The following is a 20,400-nucleotide window of genomic DNA, read 5'->3' as shown; positions in this document are numbered from 1 at the left end:
TTTTACCATGGAGAACGCTAACTTTTCACTCTTTTACACCTTCCTATCGTGTACTTCCAGTACTTTTAAAGATGATTTCATTTTCTTAAACTTTAGTGAAAAAAGAAACTGAGTCTCTGTTACCCAAATTAGGTAAAACGCTCCCATACTAAGAGACCTTGGTGAGAGGCACCATAAAAAGAGTAAAGATGAGTGATAACAGGGTATAAACAGAAATACACCAGTCTGCTTGCTTTAAGCAGGCAGTTACACCTACAGATAAATATGACATGCTCATGAATAACCTAAAAAACCCAAAACAGTTCCAAAAACAACCAAGAAATCCCTCAAACCCACCCACAGAACAAAACAACACACTGAACCTTTTCATCGGCCGTATGTCCTATCCCAGACACAGCAAAGAAAAATGGATACAGGCCAGAAGTAAAGCTCACTGCTCTTACTTGCACAAGTTTCTCCGAGAGACGCCACAACCCGCTTTCAATAATCCCAAAAACAGAATACAGCAAAAAAAAAAAAAAATTAAAAATAAAATAGTTGACTCTTTCCACATCCTGTAATGAAGCGCAGGTGCGGGCTGAGGTAGGCGAGGAACATTCCCCCCACTCCTGCTGTCACACAAAATGGGAGGGCAGAGCGACAACTTCTTGCAGCTCCATCCACCGAGCCCCGGCCGTTCCTCCGGACAAGAGCAGACCCTTCCGGGGAGGCGGGGCAGGACAACGAGCCCGGCCGTGCCCGCACCCACCGCTCCGGCCAGGGAGAAGCGGCGGCGAAGCCGGCCCCGGAGCACCCGGCCGGGCCGGGCCGGGCCGGGCCGGGCCGGGCCGGGCCGGGCAGGGCGGACCCGCCACGCGGCTCCCGGCGGGGGCTGCGGGGGAACCCCTCGGCCAGGGCCGCACCCGGGGAAGGGGCTCGGGCACCGTCCTCAGGCCGGAGCGGGGGCGGCGCCGGCCCAGCCCCGCGCACCGGCAGGAACGGCCGCATCTCCTCGGCTCCCCCCACTGCGACCGGGAAAGGCCGCTTCCCTTTCCGCTTCCCCCTCCCTTCCCGTCCTCTCCCTCACCTGCTGCCCCGGACCGTCGGGCAAGCGGGAGGGACGGACCCAGCAGCGCCGCTCCCCCCGCGGCCGAGCCCCCGGCCCGCCGCGCTCACCTCAGAGGCAGCCGGCAGCGGCCCACGGCAGCGCCCGCCCTCGCTCGCTTACCATTGGCTGAGCTGTGGCCCTGCGCTCGCGGAGTTGCCGACGCGCACGTCAATCAGACAGTGGTTAGACGGGCGACCCCACCTCCTCTGCTCTCGGCTGCCGCGGGGCGTGCTGGGAGCTGTAGTTTCGCGCGGGCGCGGGGCCTAGGCGGGGTTGTAGAGGCCCACTGAGTTCGCTCGCCACCCCTCGGGAAAGGTCTCCTGGTCCTCGGGTTCGTTCGGCCCTGACAGACGCTGAAAGGGCGGCCGAAGCCTGACCGTGCTTTTGCTGTGTTCTCCTGAGCTGTTGTACCTGGAGGTGGAGTGTGTGTGAGCTTTGGGGTGGGGTTCCCTACCCCCCTCCCCCCCTTCAATCTCCCGTCCCTCCCCCCGTGTTCTGGAAACGTTCCCCAGAATCTCAGAACTATGGAATCAGTTAGGTCGGGAAAGACCTTTGAGATCATCAGATCCCACTGATGACTGAACACCACCATGTCAACCCCAGTGTTACAAACTGCTCCTGCAGAAAGAGCCCTCGATGGAGCTATGGTGGTTACTGCCCCTTGTCCCAAGCCAAGCCAATGCAGTTCCTTCAGAAACAGTGTGCAGCTTTTATACCGAGGGTGAGAACCAACTCCAGGCAGACCACCAGGGGTTCCTCAGGACCCTCAAGAGGCCCCTCTGAGGCTCACTGGGCAAACCCAGGCAACTTCATATCTAACACTTCTCTGATTAATATGTACCCCACAATATAGGGAAGATATTAAACTAATAGAGGGCATCAAAAGGAGGGTGACAAAGATGGTGAAGTGCCCTGAGGAGAAGGAGCAGCTGAGGGCACTTGGTCTGTTCAGCCTGGAGAAGAGGAGCCTGAGAAGACAGACACCTCCTTGCAGTTACAAATTCCTCATGAGGGGAAGAAGAGGGACAGGGACTGATCTCTGCTTTGTGGTGAGTGACAAGCCCCAAGGGAATGGCCTGAAGTTGTGTCAGGGGAGGTTTGGGTTGAATATTACAAAAAGGTTTTTCACCCAGGGGATGGCTGGGCAGTGTAACAGGCTTCCAGAGAAGTGGTCACAGCACCAGCCTGACAGAGTTCAAAGAGTGTTTGAACCATGCTCTCAGGACAATCACATGGTGTGATTCCTGGGGAGGGTGCTGTGCAGGGCCAGGAAGTGAGCTCAATAATCCTTGTGGGTCCCTTCCAACTCAGCACATTCTGTGATACTGTGATCTCTGGCTAATAAACCCATATATCACCTTCAGCCAGGCATGCACATTAGGCCAAGATACCCCCTGTGCATCTGGTGTCGTACTAAAGTAATGCCTGCTTCTTAGCACTGTATTGGTGTTAAGGAGTTTTATTGTCCATTTTCGCTGACAAGACCATGCCCATGTCCAGTCTTTCCTTAAACATCCCCAGGGATGGTGACTCCACCACCTCCCTGGAAAGTCCATTCCAATATCAAATCACACTTTCTGTGAAGAAATTATTTTTCTCACTGTATTTCCAAAAGACTGAGCAAAATTCTTCAGATCCATCAGTGTGGGAGATAGTTACCTCTTACCCATGGAATAATTACTCCAGATCCAATGTCTAACTCATAAACACTTGCAGAGGTGTTTCAAGGCCCTCACCTCACTATCAAAAAGGGTTTTCTCCAACAGTTGTACCTTACCTTTACCAATAAGAAGCTGTCCTTCTCTGGATTTACTTCCCTGTTCCTGGCAATTTGGCTGTTTATAGATGAACTGGTAGCTTCCCCTAGTGACTTGTCTTCCCTTCTCCTCCTCTCGGAGAGGAGTGCTGGAGATTTGTACTGGGTATTTTTTTCCCCGTCATCCCAACATAACCATCTCTGTGTCTTTAATTTCATTTAAATAATGAAGCACCTATGTTCTCTACGCCAGTTTGGATTGCCTGGCATGGCAGTCACTGACTGTGAGCTTTCCCTTGTTCCTGAGGCTGATGTGGAGGAGGGAGCCAAATGCCACCAGCAGTGACTGTGGTACCTGAGTGGGGAGCACCCGTGTCCAGTGCCTGTCACATGGCAAAGGCCTTGGTTTTCCTCAGCTAATCTGGGCTTTGTTACATCTCCTTCACCTCCTTAGTGGCATGTGAAGGCTTCTGTGGTGTCCTGATTTAGGGCAAATTTGGGAAAAAACCTCCAAAAGGGGGACCCTCCAGAAAGCAAACACACATGGCCCCTCTCCCCAACCAGTTCAGGAAAGATTCCTCAGAGAGAAGTGGAAAGAACCTGTTCATTCAACAGGCACAGCACCCCCCAGCACACAAAATGAACAATACTGGATGACACCACTCTTTCACTGCTCTGAAAAAGATGTCAAATTCACAAAGTCTCTCCTGGGAGTGGTCGCTCTGCTCTCAGTCCCTCCGGCGCTGGGGCAGCTGCTGCAGCCACAGGGTGCAAACTCTCAGTGTTCCCAGGTCCCAGTCCGGAGCAGGCTCGAGTGGTTCCAAAAAAGGGAAAGGAAAAACAGTCCAGGGAAAAATTCGGACTGCTTAGCTAAACTGACTAATGAGCAGAAGCAAAAAACAAGAGCAGAGCAGCGGCAGGAGCAAAAGCAAAGCAAAAAGCCAAGCAGAAAGCACAAGCAGCACCATGTACTGTCCTGTCTGTGTCTGCCAGCCATGGGGGAGCGGCTGAGAACAAAACAGAACTTTCACTCTTCAGAGCCACCCTTGAAGGCACAGAACATGATATCCAGCATAAACAGAACACATGCATGGGGATACAAGCACCATAACGTCACCCTAGGACATGTGGTCTGGCTGCTTGTGCTGAAATGAGAGATCTCTGAATGTGCAGCTTCCAGCACTAGAAATGTTTCCTTATGAGTCTGTCACTATGATCAGACAGGTGCAACCTCTGATTTTGTTACTCTGTTTTGATGGATTATTTCAGAGTCAGCCTTGTTCACTCAGGCTCCTCTTCGTGGCTGCAAATGGTGTAACAAATGTGTAAATGAGTGAATCATGAATTATTCATCCACCTGCCGTTCCTGTGAAGCAAGTGTGGAGGCGTTTCTCCCTCGGTTCTCTGTGTGTGGCTGCAGCAGGTGGTGCACGGTCCCTGCCACAGGCAGCAAGTCTCAGTGAGCTGGGTGCCTTCACAGCTCACCTGGCTCCAGGGCCACTGCAGCTGCTTTTGTAACACAAGGTTAACAAGTCCCACCAGACCTCTGATTGCTCTGCATTGCTCACCTCAGGTTTCCATGTACCACACAGGAATACTAGGAAATGTGCTCTAGGAGCCAGGGCAGAGTGGTTCTGGAGAGGATCTGTTGTGTTCAGCATCAAGTTATACACATTTGTCAGGAGCAGGGTGGTATTTTTTATGTTATTCTGTGTATTCTGTTGCAAGGCCTGCCATCACTGAAAAATCAATAGGCTATATTGATACAAAAATACCAATATAGGAATATATTGGTATTTTCTTCAAAACACATTCTTTTACATTCCTCAAAATGTTGATTCTGAAGATGACTTTATGCATCAGATCCCAAAGCAGTAATAGGCCTATTTCTGAAGGCAAAAATTCCACAGCTGGATTATTGAGATTCTTCTATTCCTCAGTACTTTCATTTGAGAGCAAAGAAAATATGGAGAAGGAAATATTTCTGAACCAGCTTGACTGCAATTCAATAAGAATTTTGAAAACTTGGTCCAAAATCACAGGGGAAGAAACCTGCAGTGTGATGGGGATTTGAAATTTCCACTATCTCAATATCTGTTTAATGATGCTTTTTTTTTCTTTTAAAAATTCTTATGAAAAGTTTGAGAACTGTTCAGCCATGCAATATCCTAGAGCATGAGTGTCAGCTGTTAATTGCTGGCTTCTCGAAAATCAAGGTGTTAAGAATCATCAGTTAGCTTTGTTGCTCTGGAATGCACTGCAAAAGAATGCTGAACAAAGGAAGACAAACTCCCTGCCACTGAGAGTATGTAATTTAAAGATATACAACACTGTACTAGACATGGCATCACAGTTCCCTTTTCTATGTAGTTCTACTTCTATGATTCCTTCTTTCACTGTCCTGTGTTCCTTAACTCTTGCTCTGTAGCATGAGCCCTACCTGCATTGCCTGTGTGGACTACTAGAGCATTTCCTTGGAGTGAAAAATACAGCACATTTTATCAGCTTGTGGGCTGTGGAAGTGATCTTCACAGCTAGATGGCAATAAAAGAATTCCATTAGACCTCCTTCAATAAAAAGTGAGAAATGCAATGTTGTGAGAGCATTTGAAGCAGCTGCCTTACTCTAATGTCAGTGACAGTCTCCTTCAATTTAAATATTTGCAATAGCCATAATTAAACACTTAGTAACTGGCATTGAGTTAAAATAGAAATACCTTGCATAGTCCTAATGCTGGGCAGATTTTAATTTTGATTTATATCCTCCTTGGCTTTGTGCCTGGATAAGTTTTGTGATTTAAAAGCTGTTTTACACAGTATAGAAATTGTCAGAGGGCAAATTATCTTCTAGGTGAGTAACAGAATTTTTACTTTTTGTGGAAGCAGCTCCCTAAAGAGACCAATGTTACGTTCTCCTTTTACTCTTTTAAGACTGAAGAAATTTATGTCTGCAAATAGAGGAATGGCCTGCCTGGGTCAATGAATCCAGACTCCTACTTCTGGAGGCTTTCACATCCTCTAAACCTTCTAAACAGTTCTTCCCTCATCCCCTAAAACACTGTTGAAACTGGCAATCCTCTTACGTAGTTACTGTCATGTAAGAAGACCTGTTTGGAACTTAGGCTGACCATGCCTTCTGAAAAGATGCATAATGTAAACAAATATTCCCTGGGGTCTGCCCTCATTTTTATTCTTTTGGAAAAATGAGTGTAGCAAACCATTGCATAGTATACAAACCAGAAATACAGGTCTTGACATTCTTACACAGATATGTGCCATTATGCTGTAGGAGCTCTGATGATTAAATTTCAATTTCTTAAAGCTTTCGATGCTAGCAGAAAAAAAATCCTTATATAATTAATCATTTTATCATTATAAAAGAACATAAAAAAATTAAATGATATTACAACCTCCCCGCACATTTTTATTCTATTGTGCCTGTAAGACCCACATTTTTCTAATCACACTATATTTTCTAATCACACTAAAAAAAAATAAGAATAAAACTCAACCTTGTAGTAAATAGGTACACTGGGCAGTTTGGATTACCTGGCATGGCAGTCACTGGATTTGTTCCAAATGTATTTTATTTTAGATCAGAGCGCAGTATACAGGCTTTGGCTCCAGTTCTTGCTGCTGCAATGAGCTCCTTTTTCTGAACTGCCTCTCTGTCCATAAAGCCATGCTGAAGCATTCTGAACTGCCTTTCCCGACTCTCTTCCAGTTCTTTCCAATGGTTCCATTGAAAAGAATCCTGCAGGAAGAACAGAGAGATGGTCAGACTGCAGGTGATACAGTGGTTCTCTTTAGCAAATGCACTAAACTTCTATTTGATAATCCTGCTGGCTGACAACACAGTTTGTTTGCTCACAGGACTGGGAAACTTGTTAGCATCAAACTTGGCATGATGAACAGAAAAGCAAGCAGAGTGGGCTGCCCAGTTTAAGATGACTTAAACACTGGTGCAACTCTCCACAAAACCATGGGAATGATAAACTGTAACATGCCTTGGGTGGGAGGGGGTGAGCATCCTAGTATGGTGTGATAGGAGGCTGGGAAAGACCAGAGGTGGAGATGGGGTCAGATGCTGCCTTGGTGGGATGAGTGTGTGGTGGTAAGAGTGGGAAGGCAGGTGTTGAATGAATGAGTCCTGCTCTGTGACAGCAGAACGTGGGAAAAGAAGGTGAGGTCAAGGCCAGGCTGGAGAAACGGTGCCTAGGCAGGGGGCAGGGTGTTGTTATTGGCAGCCATGTATGGCACCATCTGCCTCCGCCCCCTTGCCAGTGCTGGCACTTGAGCAAAGGTCTGTGAACAGCAGGTCTATTGCAGATCTTTTCTCCTTATGTAATAACCAGACCTTGCTTGGCACAATTCTGGTTTTCTGGGGGCTAATCTTCAAGAGTCCTGCTTGCTTTTTACGCTCCATTGTTTTCTCTACAATCTTCTTCTGCAGGTTTAAAATGCGTTCATCTTTCATGGGCCTTTCACCAGGCTGGGACTTTTTCTTTTCTTCTTGCCTGAGAAGTCAAAAAGAAACAATGAGAAGGTAAAATATTATCATCCCACAGAATAAGTCCATTTGAGCACATATTACCTTGGTAATAAAGAATTTGCTCTTGCTTCTGAGAACCAGTTAGACTCAAAAGAGATTTAAATCATATAAATATAACTTGCATGTGGTACTCACAATTTGCCTCTTGTTGTTTACAGAACAGCTAAACCACATCAAATAATTTCTTCCCACAGGATGCCATGATGACAATATCTTAAGTATTTCAAGCCTGACATGACATTCTTTAGAAAAACAATGTGCAAAACCGGGGATAATAGTGCAGGTCTTTGCTTGTGTCAACTATGGAGTTTGCCTTATATGATCATTAGTATTCATCTTGATTGCTGTATTCCTTGGCAAATAAAAGATTTTTTTTTCTGTGTAATCCCAATGCCCAGATACAGAATCAATGGGATGGTGATATATTAATTAAGGTTAGTTGCTCTGGGTGAGCATAAATTGATAGCAGCATGTGCAGCCTAAAAGTAAGGCATAGCAAAGACATTATTGGATAGTCTTCCTTTCCCCCCCCCTTCTATTGTAGCCAATTTTCTGTCCCCTGGAATTTACATTTCATCTGGTTTTACATATTTTCACCCAGTTGGTCCAATTTATTCATAACTTCTCCATGTAAGTTACACCAGAGTGACTCACTTAATATCCAACTTTCTCTTTTATTCAACATTGCCCTCGAATTAAGCTTAGTAAGATCAAATTGTAGAGTTAATATTAAGTCACGAGCAACTGTATGATTCTCTGGATAAATTCAGAGCTAAAGGAAGTGTCAGATCTTCCAAGGAATGTACACAATTGTACAGCCATGTTAGATCTGCTAGGAGCAGCTGGCAAAGGATAGTTTTATAAAATGTCTTTTTATGTTGCAGTGGTGCAACATGGCAATTGCTTTTATTGGAAACCAAATAAAGACTCCAAATGACCCAGAGCAGAGTGCACTGGGGCACTGTCCACTGATTCTGTAGCTCTCATTCTGTCAGTGGCAGGGCTAGTTTTACAGACAAGTTGCCTTTTGAAAAGAAATGCTTTACAACTGAGCTCTTTCCTTAAATCTTGGGTGGTTTAGTAGTAGAAGACACACTTCTCAAGAAGCTGGTAGATGGGGAAGAAGGAAGAAGTACCTTCTGATGCTAAACCCACCAATTTGCCTTTGTGTCTGTATCAAGGATCCAAACACTTCTTTCATCTTGGGAGAGATGGCTTTTGCCTGCCTTGTTAGCTTTATCTCTGCTTATAGGAAACTCTCTGTGATAACAAGTTTTCTTCAGTGCAGCCATTCCAGACTAGAGGTCCTAAATCCTTAGGAACTGGATGAAGGGGAAACATGACCTGTGTCACATTCTGAAATGTGACTGTGAACTCTAAGTAAGGGACACAGTTAAGCTTGGCTTCTCATTTCCAATTACTTTTCCTGAGACTCTCCCTGAACCCCTCTGCTCCATGTGTCATGCTATCTGGTTAGGATAATGTTTCCTTATCCTCTTTAGCACTGTGATATACTCTGCTACACTGAGATTAATTTTTAACACTATATTGTAAATCTAAAAATTGTGTGCTATCACTTAATCTAATTGAGGACATGGTTTATTTCTGTTTGCACTGTATGAAGGCATTGCATTCTAAAGGATAAGGGAGAATATAACAGTACAGTTTTAAGTAAATATTTGATGATTAAATCTTGTCCGTGAGAATAAACAACAAAATCTTTCCTTACATGCAAATCCAGATTCTTGTAAATACAATTAAAGGAAATATAGCAAGAGGTTTAACATCAGGAAGCAGCAGCAGCTGCTTCAATATGAACATTGTAAATAGTTGCTTATTTCCAGAATAATATTCATTCCTCTTCTAAATGTAGTCTTGTGCCAGTCATCTACACTATTCCTGCCACTAATGCTGCCAATCCCATAGATTTTCAGATGCCACACCATATCATAACAGAAACTCCAAGAGAGAAAGGAATGAAAAAAGAAATTTTAAAATTCTGGTTTTCTGTCATCAGTTGAGAACTTTGAGGGCTCAGGATAGAAAAACCTCTTATGATCTCTGTCACCTCTTCCTCTCCAGATCAATAGAAAATTAGGTGATAATTTATGAAAATTCTTCTCAGCTATTTAAAAAATGGGAAATTTGAAGATTTGCACAGAAGTTTCCTCCTATAATCTATATTTGGCTCTTCATTTACATTTTCAAACTCCAGCTTTCTATCAAAAGTATAAAGAGAGATGTATGTAAGAGCTGTAGTCAGCTCTTAACTGACTCAATACTTGTAGGAGGTTGAGCTCACCTTACAAAAAGGAGTCTCGTGCAAAAACACAAATATTTTTTTTTAAAAGAGAATTGCTTATAGTGCAAATAACAATTAAAAAAAAAAAAGTTTCTTATAGCCTCAGTGAGTAGGGCTGTCTATACTTCACAGTTCCTTGCCTTTTTCTGTCCTACACCATGTAATTCTAAGTTACTGCAGTTAGCAAAGTGGATGTGTCTAATTGTTAACAGTTCACTATTAAGGCAGTCACTGTTTTGACATTTAAGAGCACTACACTATTAGACTGATTATTGTTTTGTACTAATGTGAGTGATTTAAGCACTCAAAATCTGGCTCCCTTCCAAAAAAAAATTAACTTATTAAGCACTTAATTTTAGGTGGGGAAATGATTGTTATTCATAACACTGTTTTCCTCATGTGAAGTAAAAATGAAGTTCAAGTTGCATAATCAAAGTTCAGTCACTGAATCACAGAATGGCTGAGTCTGGAAGGGACCTCTGGGGGTCATCTTGACCACCCCATCTGCTTAAGCAGAGCCTTGAGCTCCATGCCCCGGTCTGTGTCCAGATGGCTTTTGAACACCTCCAAGGATGGAGATTCCACCACCTCTCTGGACAATCTGTGCCAATGCTTGGTCATCTCCACAGTGAAAAGTGTTTCCTGATACTCCTCTTGTCCCTTCAGTGGCCACCATTGAGAAAAGCCTGTCTTTTTTTTTACAGCTTCTCTTCACATCTTCATATTTCTGATCCATCATTACTGATAAATTTCCCCCTTTTGTTTCAATGATAGTGAAGAACTCATTACCTCCTCATTTTCTCCTTCTCCTCATTTTCCTGCTCTGGCTGCCTTCACACTATGCCCAGCCTTCCCCAGCTCAGGCCAAGAGAGGGGTTTCTCTCAGTGTGTGTGGTTGATGCCCCTTGTCAGGGAGGGGTTTGAGCCCTGGCAGTGGCAGGCAGAGAAAGGATTGCTCTGCCATTTTGGCAAATACTCCATCATTTGTAATCCAGTGCTGGGAGCCCAGTGTGCCACAGCATTACCACAGTGTGAGATGGGCATCCAGGGAACTCTTGCCTTGGTGGCAGTCTGTACATCTTCCTCACACACAAGGAACTCAGGGAGGATCAGTCCTGCTCTCCTCTGACAGCTTTAAACCACGAGAAGGGTGAGAACTTGCAGTTCCAGATCTCGAGTCCAGCACAAAGTAACTCTCCCCCCAAACCACAGATAATGTGGATGGAGGGAGCCTCAGAGCAATGGTTTGAACTATTGTGTGACCCTTAGGGCATCAGACTGATGGCAGTAATACATGTCCCTCAGATTGATGGCAGTAATACATGTCCCTTACTGAGTGAAAGGGAGTTGTACCTCAAGTACACAAGCACGTCATATGAGCACATTAACCTGTATTCAAACACACACAACTCTGCTGGTGCTTGAGCTGAGAGCAGAATTGCTTGTCCACTTCAAATGACAGTGCTGATTTTCAAACTGTGTGAATTTCTAGCAATTAAAGGCATGTCCAGTATATGTACCACCCTGCAAGCACTCACAAAGCCATTGCTGTGATAGATGCCACAGCTTGCAGTCTATTAAAGGCCAATGTCTCTGTAATTTTTCATGTTCCATTTCCTATTTTGTTTAATATAGCTCATTATATGCTTGCACAACGTGCTTCTTTTGTGTTGATGTATGACTGTGAATGTTATTGAAAGGAACCTGCTTGGTAGGGACTTGATTAAACTCCAGCTGTCACTAAAGCAGGTGTTTAGCATAGTTAGGCTGCCATACTTTAGCTGATTAGTAGTAGCCTTCAACATAATGTAATTGAGGATGTAACACATAATTTTATATTGATGCATAAGGCTAACTTCTGAGGACCATTGGCAAGATTTGCTTGCTATCCCTATAATGATGAATCAATTCTGTAAACATAAAAATTAGCTTTTTACACCTCCTGTGCAGCATATCAAGAATAGAACCCAAACAATCACTCACACTGGTTTCAGAGGTATTTCAGGATTCAAGATCTGCAAATAAGGTTTAATGCACAAAGCCCATAATTTCTGTTGAGAGAAATAAAAACTGCATGGAAGTGTCTAGCATTTGTAAATGCCATGGCCAGGATGCCATATTTCTGTATTAACAAAAATAACACCAGAGATTTGGATTCTGTATGAAAATGCATGAAATACACTCCCAAAGAAAAGGATTTTTGGTACACTATGATGATGCCTTCTTATAGGAATTACTTCCAACATATGCATAAATGGTATACATACATAAATTGCCTAGGAACCATGAAAGGAAAATGCCTTCTAACATCTATAATGAAACATTATATTTCTTAATTTAGAAAGCAGACAGGGCTCCATTAAAATGACTGTGTAACTTACCAAGAATCTGACCAGATTGACTGATTGAGTCAGAGGCTTGAAATTTAGTGTATAATTTAATTTGGATTCTACTATCTTTGGCATGTTGGTCTGTTCTAAAAAGCATTTCACATGACAGAACAAAAAGTGAATCAAAGCTTCTCATTCAAGCACAACTTATTTCAGGATCAGAACAGTTTTAGTTCTGAATTGAGCCAAAGAGTCTAGTTTAAAGGAACCCAGCCCTATAGAAAATTGACAAACTGCACATCTAGATGATTCTTTGAGCAGGTACCAGTGAAACAGGTTTTATGTAGTACACAAGTTCTTAATGCTTAATTTGCCTCTCTAGTGGAAAGCAGTGGCTTGAGTTATTCCCACAGGCTTTCACAATACTGACTGTTTAGCAATGAGAGTATATTTCTATCTCCAACTCCATTTCAGGTTCTTAAGTCTTGAAATCTTTTCTTGATACATGCCATAGAGAAGAAGGTCACTGCTCTGTGAGTCTATCCCACTGCAGCTGCAGTTATTGATTCATTAAATACATTAAACTCTCTTCTCAAGCACTAACATAGTAAAACTCCAGTCTTTGGAGACTGGCTATCAGCAACAAACCAAATTACAGCTGAGAAGAGTGAAAACTAAAGGTATACATCAATACTGCCTTCTGTAACTGAGATGTAGAATTGGATGATAAATGATTAACATGAATTGAACTCTGAGAAGCCACCTTTGGCAATAAATGTGAATCTAAGACATGTCTAACAACACGTGTTTGTAGCCTGATAGAATATGCCTTCTGAACGTCAGCCTGAACATCAGTTTGCAAAATAAATATGGCAAGGTAAGGACTTAACTCTCAAAGCCACAAAAGGGAAAAGATAAAAGACAATTTGAAAGAAAAAAGTGGCAAATATTTAAGATGCAGTAAAAATGGTGTAAGAGCAAGAGGTGTGCCATGTTGTATACTTTTACACAGGCTTTCTTCCTGCTCAGCTTTATTTGTTAATAGCATTAACTTAGATTTTAAAACCCTTGTGGAAGGGACCTTTCTTCTGCATATGTGAAGCATCTGTGATGGTTATGTATCCTTTATTACAACGATTAATAAATTTGATAATGAATAATAAATATTAGTCATGAATGCAAAATTTGCTCAGCCTGTAAGCAAAGAACTTCTTTTTGATCTAGTGCTACAATGTATTTAATTTGTAACTCATTATTGCTATCAAAAAATCTTCCTAAAATATTTTTAACTTCTAGAATAAGACCTTCCTTTTAATATTGCAGATGAAATTCAAGGAAGAAAAATACAGCTCTAATATTGGTTTAGATGAGAATGAGAAATAACTTTAAGTGTCAAGCTAGAATTATTCTCATAACATCAAATTAGTTCTGATTAGCTGAAAAGGAACAGAAGAAAGGCAAAACTTCTTTCTAAATTTATGTTATTGGCCCTGAATCCTGGGACAATACTGTCAACACCAGCCTATGGGATGTCTTCAACCATAAATGATGAAAAAGATTTGTTAAATCTGATGAAAATTATTTTCAAGAATTAAAAGGAAATCCTGGCCCCAGCGTAATCCTTGACAAAAGTACAGAAGGGCTGTATTTTGCTCTCTACTTGTTCTTCTCCTCAAGGGCTGGCAAAATATTAACAAAGTTGCAATGTCTTAAATGTCACATGCTGTTTTATACTCACTTGAAAGCAGCTGCTCGTCCAAGTTCTGCTCTGAATTGGGAAATCTGGTCCAGTTTGTCTAGAATAAGTTGTTCCTTAGCTTGTTTTTCATGAATTATCTGATCTCTCTTCTCTTCCTCTGCTGCCTTCTGTGCTTCCTTGAGTAGGGCGAGGCGTTCACGTAGTTCCACTACTGACATTTCACCAAACAAACCATGGCCACCAGTCTAGAGAACACAAAATATAGGTTTAAATAACACTGTAAATACCAAGGGGAGAGTAAATGAGTAAAAGCAGAATTTTTTGACTGTGTTCCAATTCACACTGAATATATTCTGATTTCCAGAAATATAGGGATGGTCCTAAACTAACTGATATATAAAAACTAGTTTTAAAATCTAGAGCATATCTTTCATAAAACATTTAAAGAAAAAGCATTGAGAAATATATAGAGGATAAATAATAGATACAATATATTTGCTCTCAAAAAAAAAAATCTACTTGACTTTTGGTTTTAATTAGGCTTTTGAATTTTTAAAATGTATAAAAGTAATTTTTTAATGTGTGAAACCAGAACAGACTTTACACTAAAAATATGCATTTTTTTGTATTTATCTATTTCCAAAGTATGCATTTGATCTATAATGGTATATACTGTTTTAATCTGAAATTATTAGGACTATACAATGCTTCATACCCAGAAAATTCAGATCCTAATGCCCAAATTTAAAATATTTGAACCTGAATGTTTAATGATGGCTTTTTAATAGCCACTTTGCAATGTGACTGATAATGAGATGCTGAGATCTAAAGTGAGACTTCTGCACTTTAGTTTGCAAACAAAGATGGATCATTTCCAAACAGCTTTGTGAAGGCTTTCAGTTTTAGGCCCTTGCTCTTATATATACCTTTCCTTTCTTTCAAGTCCACCATTAAACTTGAAATGACCATAGAGTTGTATTCATAGGAAGTGAAAGGGAAATGTTTTGCAACAGGGTGTATATATCTATATCTCTCTATCTATCTATATCTCTATATCTATCTACCTGTCTATCTCAGTGGTAGTGTTTGAGCATGACAAGCAGACATCAAACATGTTTAGGAAAGAGAATTTGCTTGAGGCATAGAGTGGTAGAAGCTGAATTTTTTGAGTGTCTGCATTTCAAAAATGCTCAGTGAAGCCAGTGAAGTGGTTCCTAAAATAAGAAAAGTTCTACACTCATGCAGTAGATACTGCTGGCATTCAAGCAACTAAAGTACCATGAAGGGAAGAACTGGTACTTTAAAAATTAGGAAAATGAACAGGAATTTTATGGACAAATACTTAATTTCACTAGGCCTGAAAAATCCTTTTGTAGAAAGAAAACCAGGGCAAGCTATCACCGAAAGTGTGCCAATTCATTAGAGTGCTCCTGTAATAGTCAGTATGATGGAACAGTGAAGCTGTGATACAGAATCACAGAACAATTTGAGTTGGAAGGGAACCTTATAGACCAGTCCAAAAGCCCTGCCATGGCCAGGAACATCCTCCTGATCAGGTTGCTTCAAGCCCCATCCAGCCCAGCCTTGAACACTTCCAGGGAAGGGGCATCCACAACTTCTCTGGGCAACCCGTGCCAGTGGTTCATCACACTCATTGTAAAAAATGTATTTCTTATGTCCAATCTGCTAATCTGCTTCTGATTAAGTTAACAAATAAGATAACAGATTCCTGGATGCTGCCTAAGTCTGGCCATTGCAGAGCCCAGTCCCAGGCATATGAGTTGTTGTGCATCAACAGCAAGTCCAAGAAGTTTGAGATACAGTTAATACAGTTATTATAAATTATAGACACACACAAGTCATTTATACAGAATTATAACAGCTCAGAAGAATTTGGGTTCTCTTGACAATCTCTTTCATGTACCTGAATGTTGACAGTGTTGAAAGCAAATGAAATCAATCTTGTTAATTACCATGGCCATCACTACTGCAATATAACTAAGTATACATGAGTGCAAACTTTGTGTTGATTCAGTTCTTACCCTGACTGACAAATCTTTGAATTTGTGAAGATGCACAGAACATCTTGTAATCACTGTCCAGACTCTTTTTCTAAGATATTGGGAAACCCAGATCCCATTGGCAAAATTCAAAGAAGGTTCAAGAGGATTAAGATTTCACTTCCTGTCAGAATATTCTTCTTGATAAAATTTTCATTTTATAGACTTTGTCAATGTCCCATTTCACATGTAACTTTTGTCATGCAATATGACAAAATACAACATGTATGAGATGAGGTCACTTTGTACTTCATCCACCCAGACTGTGATATATCTGCAGTACACAATCCTTCTGAATATGTGAAACATATACAGTACACATTTGTGTAAAACCAGTAGTTTTTCCTTTTGAGTTTACCTCTGTTAAATCAACAAACTTGTGTCTGATGCTAGGTGCAGACTCAAGAGCTCGTATTTGTTGAATGAGTTCATATCTCTTCCTGTTCTTCTCCTCCTGCTCTTCTAAAGCTTGCCGGAGGAGTTCTCCACTTTCCTCACAAACCTGCTGAACTGAAAGACAAGAATTAACCTCAGTTAGCTGTTTGCCTATTTTAACAAGTAGTCCATCTGGAGGAAAAGTCAAGTGCTTTAATGAATAATGATAATAATACTGATCTAAAGGTACTTGAGGGAATAGTCTGGTATTGGTGGGAGGAATCATTAAAGAAACAAATGAGTACTTCCCACCTCCACCATCTATCCTTCTATTCAGCACATAAATGTACTATATACATACACAGACACTTTGAATTACTGCTTTGTAATTTCTGCTCTCATTTGTACATACTGTTTTATTACTTAATAAAAGGATATTAAAAAATAGAAAATATTCATAGCCTTCCAAGCTATGTATATCCTAGAAATGACTGAATTGCAAAGGCTGGTAGGCTCTGCTAGTCCATTTTGGAGTATCTAACACTCTTTGCCTGTCTCAATCCTTATGAATACAAGTATGGAGATACACAAGCAGAGACATCTGCATTTGACAAAAAAGTAGAATTATTTACATGTGCTGCTTTTAGATGGAAGGGAAACTGGTTGCAGAACATTAGTGATGTATATCTCTTGTTTAAACTAAGAGTAATTCCAATGACCGGTAGCTTAGAATTTCTGATCTGCCCATTGCCAGCTGATTCCTGAACTCACATTCATACATTCATGGGAATGTATAGCCTGGATCTTTCCCTCAATTTCACTTTCCCTCCTATAAAAATTGTAATTGGCCCACTAAAAGAAAGATGAAGTAGTTTGGGGATATTTAGCATCACCTCTCATTTTTCTGGCAATATATATACCTATCTGTTGTTTGTGTTCCTGGATCTTTTCTTTTACTTGCTTTACATTCTTGTGTCCTTCCATGACCTGTTCCACCAGCTCTTTCATTTCTTTCTGTTCCTGTAGACGTTTCTCTGCACACAGGTGCATCAGCTCTGCTTTCTAAATCACAAACAAACAGGTGAATACAACTCCTGATAAGTGGTGATCTGAGTGCCTCAAATCATTGAAACAGGGTAAGGACAACTGGATTCAAACGATTACATCATCCACAAAAGTAGAAAAGGACAATGGCTGGGGACAAGAAAGAGTCCCAGATTTAAGCTCTCCTCTCTGTGTTTTATTTACACATAACTGCCCTGCATGACATTTGTATGGCTGCTTTCCATAATTCCCTCCTACATGTTTCGAAGAGCAGACAGAAGGAGTAATTTCTGGATCTGGTTGTGAGATAGCAAGAAGTGTGCTTAATCTAATATACTGCTAGTTGTGTGCCTGCAGGAACTTCTTGGCCCAAGCCACAGCTCTGTAATGTCAAGTCCACTTTTGGGTACCATGCTCCTTTCTTTGTCAGAGGAAAGGAAGAAGGAGCAGGAAAATTGATTTTCTCAGACTAGATTCCTTGCTGCTCTTCCTGTTTTTGATGGAAGACCAGAGTTTTAAAAGAAGGAAGCAGGTCAACATGACAGCTGAACATTGGTGAATATCTGGAGATCTGCATGTGGATGACATGCTCTGCTTGTTGACAAGCAAAGGGAACTATGTGGAATTGGTTGGGTTAGAGCAAGTCTTATTTGCACATCCCCAAATCAATTCATTTTGAGACATTTCTGCTAACAAATAAAAGACATATGCTCTGAAGTGAATATAACAATTGCAATACTTTTGGAATGAGTATGAGCAATTATACTATGTGCAGTTGTACACTAGGGTTCACTTTAAGTTCTTGCTATAGTTCATTTTATGTTGCTGAGACATTGCACTGACATTTGTGAGATAGTCAAAAGACAGGTACTGGCCTACAGGGCATAGAAACAAACTGGAGAAATAAAAAAGAATGTGATGGTGGCTGTGAAAAATTTAAAATCTGTATTATTTGGTGACTCTTGATCACCTGTTTAGTTTATAAGAAAAGCACTGGGGAAATGTAATGTGAGTTGTGAAAATAACAGAAAGATCTAGTAATGATTTTGAGAAACTCTGATTTGCCAGACTGAAAACAGTGTGAAAGTATTTCTTGGCATAAATATGCAGTTTCCCATACAGATGGATCCAAAGAGGGTTGTCTGTCTGAGTTTTCACCTAAGAGAAATCTAGATGTTTCAGATAGTATGAAGTAAATTGAATGACATCTATTTAAGAAAACAAATGCTTTTTCATATTTGGGGCTCTCATTTTAACAAGATAAAAAAATCAGTTATATATTGTTGATTTCAAAGCTAATGGTGCTTAGTATCTCAGTATCTGTTCAAAAAGGATTTGCATAATGACAATATAGAGAATATAGGGGAGCCTTCTTTGACCTTCTGCTTTTATTCAATTTACTTCATAAATGTTAATCAAATTAAAAAAAAAACTTGTAAAAAGTACTTTCATGTACAGCATTGCTGTATCTGGAAGTTATAGCCCTCTTTTTCCCTTTGTTTGCAGACTCCAGTCAGTAAAGACACTGCACAGAATTTTACACCTCTAATAGCAGGTTTCATCTGTGCTATGATTTGCACAGATTGGAAATCAGCAAAATTTGAGCCTCCCTGTATGTATTACCTCTTCTCTCAATAGATCAGCTTTCTTCTTATTTTCTTGGGTTACATTCTGATGGGCTAGAACTGCCTCTTCATAACTCAGTTTTCCTTGAAGCTTCCTACACTCTATTTCAGCCAGTTGATCTTCCAAATCTTTTCCACGCATCTGTTTCTGCCATTCCAAGAATTCAGATGAGTCTCCAGCCCCTTGTTGCAAATTTTCAACTCTGCAAGAGAGAAAAAAGGAGAACACTATTTCAGGGATCTGGCTTTGTAGCCTTGCCTTGGTTTGTAAAGCATTTCCATAGCCTTTGATAGAAAGTGTTTGATCTCTGCAGAGAAAAAAGGCAGAATCACAAAGTCATTTGACAGATGCATTTTAATTCCAGTCTAAGAGGTGTTCCTACTATGTGTAAAGCCTGAGAAAGCCAGACTAGAAGAAAGTGCATGAGAGCATGCACCTGAAAGTTTTCAGTAAAACAAAGCCCCAAGAGAGGGCAAACTTTAGCTGAGTATGGATTCTCATAAGCAGCAGAGAGAAACAGGTAAAAGGATGTGCATTTTCTCAGAGGACTGCTTTGCTTAGAGGTTGAAAGAACAAATAACTTTCCTCTTTGACAATCTTCTTGTCCACTTTAACACAGAGAACAAAAAACTTCTGCTTAACACTATTTCTATATTGTATTTTGTCAATTAAATAATATTGCTGTAATGAGGCAAAGAAGTATTCAGCTCTTAAACAAAGTCATATTCCTATTTTTTGTGCTCAGCTGAGAAAGAAAAACATAGCAAAGCCCTGGAGCAGGCCCATGAAAGCCCTGCAGCAGAAGAGGGAATGAGCCAATAACTAGGGCAGAGACACAAACATGGAGTGAATTGCCTCTTACTGCTGCTCCCCAATGCATATGCATGTGATATATCTATTTCTATATATATCTATATATATTTATCTCTTTCTATATATATATCTGTTTTGTCTTAAATGCAGCTGAAGATTAAAACTCATTAAGATAAAATAGTGTCAAGTTACAGGGAACTGTTCCTTTGCTGAGTGGAACAAATTCTTCCAGCCAGAGTGAACAGTAGCATATGTAATATGGAAGAACCTCAATATATGTGAATAGCTGATAACAGAACCTGATTGATGTTTAATATCTACCTGCTAAAATCCTGATGCATGAACCAATACTGTTAGGTCCAAAGATCAAATCCAAACTTACAGAGTCTTTCCAAGACTTAAAATGCTATCAATATTTAGTGCTTAGCCTGCTAAGCCAGGTGGATTAGAAGTAATACTAAAGCAGGATAACATGATACAAGTTTTATCTTTGTGAAGTTTTTTAGTCAAAATGTTATGTGATTCTAGCTGTAGAAGACAACTTCGGTGGCCATCCAGGAGTCACCTTTTCCCCAGTAAACATCCTCTGAAAACCTGTGTTGCTGAATAAGGAGGAATCCTTATGTCAGGATTTCTTAGAGTGCTAAATGCACAAAAGGACCTGCAACCTCTTATTACCCCCCTTCCCCACACCCTGGATTCAGTGCTTGTGTTCAGACAGCTCTGCTGCAGTGTGACTGTCAACACTGGATGGGAG

At 41.1% G+C, this 20,400-nt stretch overlaps 1 protein-coding gene across 1 annotated transcript in view; it reads right to left on the bottom strand.

Moving 5' to 3' along the window:
- Window positions 1–6,420: 6,420 nt before the first annotated feature.
- CFAP99 (cilia and flagella associated protein 99) overlaps window positions 6,421–20,400 on the bottom strand; it is a 52,709-nt gene continuing 38,729 nt past the window's right edge. Inside the window, exons 11-16 of the mRNA XM_054294576.1 lie at window positions 18,828–19,032; window positions 17,081–17,222; window positions 16,144–16,295; window positions 13,765–13,970; window positions 7,200–7,359; window positions 6,421–6,596 (exon numbers count right to left, since the gene is read on the bottom strand). Of these exons, the coding sequence (XP_054150551.1) occupies window positions 6,429–6,596; window positions 7,200–7,359; window positions 13,765–13,970; window positions 16,144–16,295; window positions 17,081–17,222; window positions 18,828–19,032 (1,033 nt within the window). The 3' untranslated portion in view covers window positions 6,421–6,428. The remainder of the gene's footprint in view (window positions 6,597–7,199; window positions 7,360–13,764; window positions 13,971–16,143; window positions 16,296–17,080; window positions 17,223–18,827; window positions 19,033–20,400) is intronic.

Source organism: Melozone crissalis, unplaced genomic scaffold (assembly GCF_028551555.1).
Source record: "Melozone crissalis strain CALT ecotype California unplaced genomic scaffold, PUWL_Pcris_2 ptg000006l_1, whole genome shotgun sequence".
NCBI lineage: Eukaryota > Metazoa > Chordata > Aves > Passeriformes > Passerellidae > Melozone > Melozone crissalis.
The sequence above is the reverse complement of the archived record's forward strand: the minus strand, read 5'-3'. Positions and strand labels throughout refer to the sequence as shown.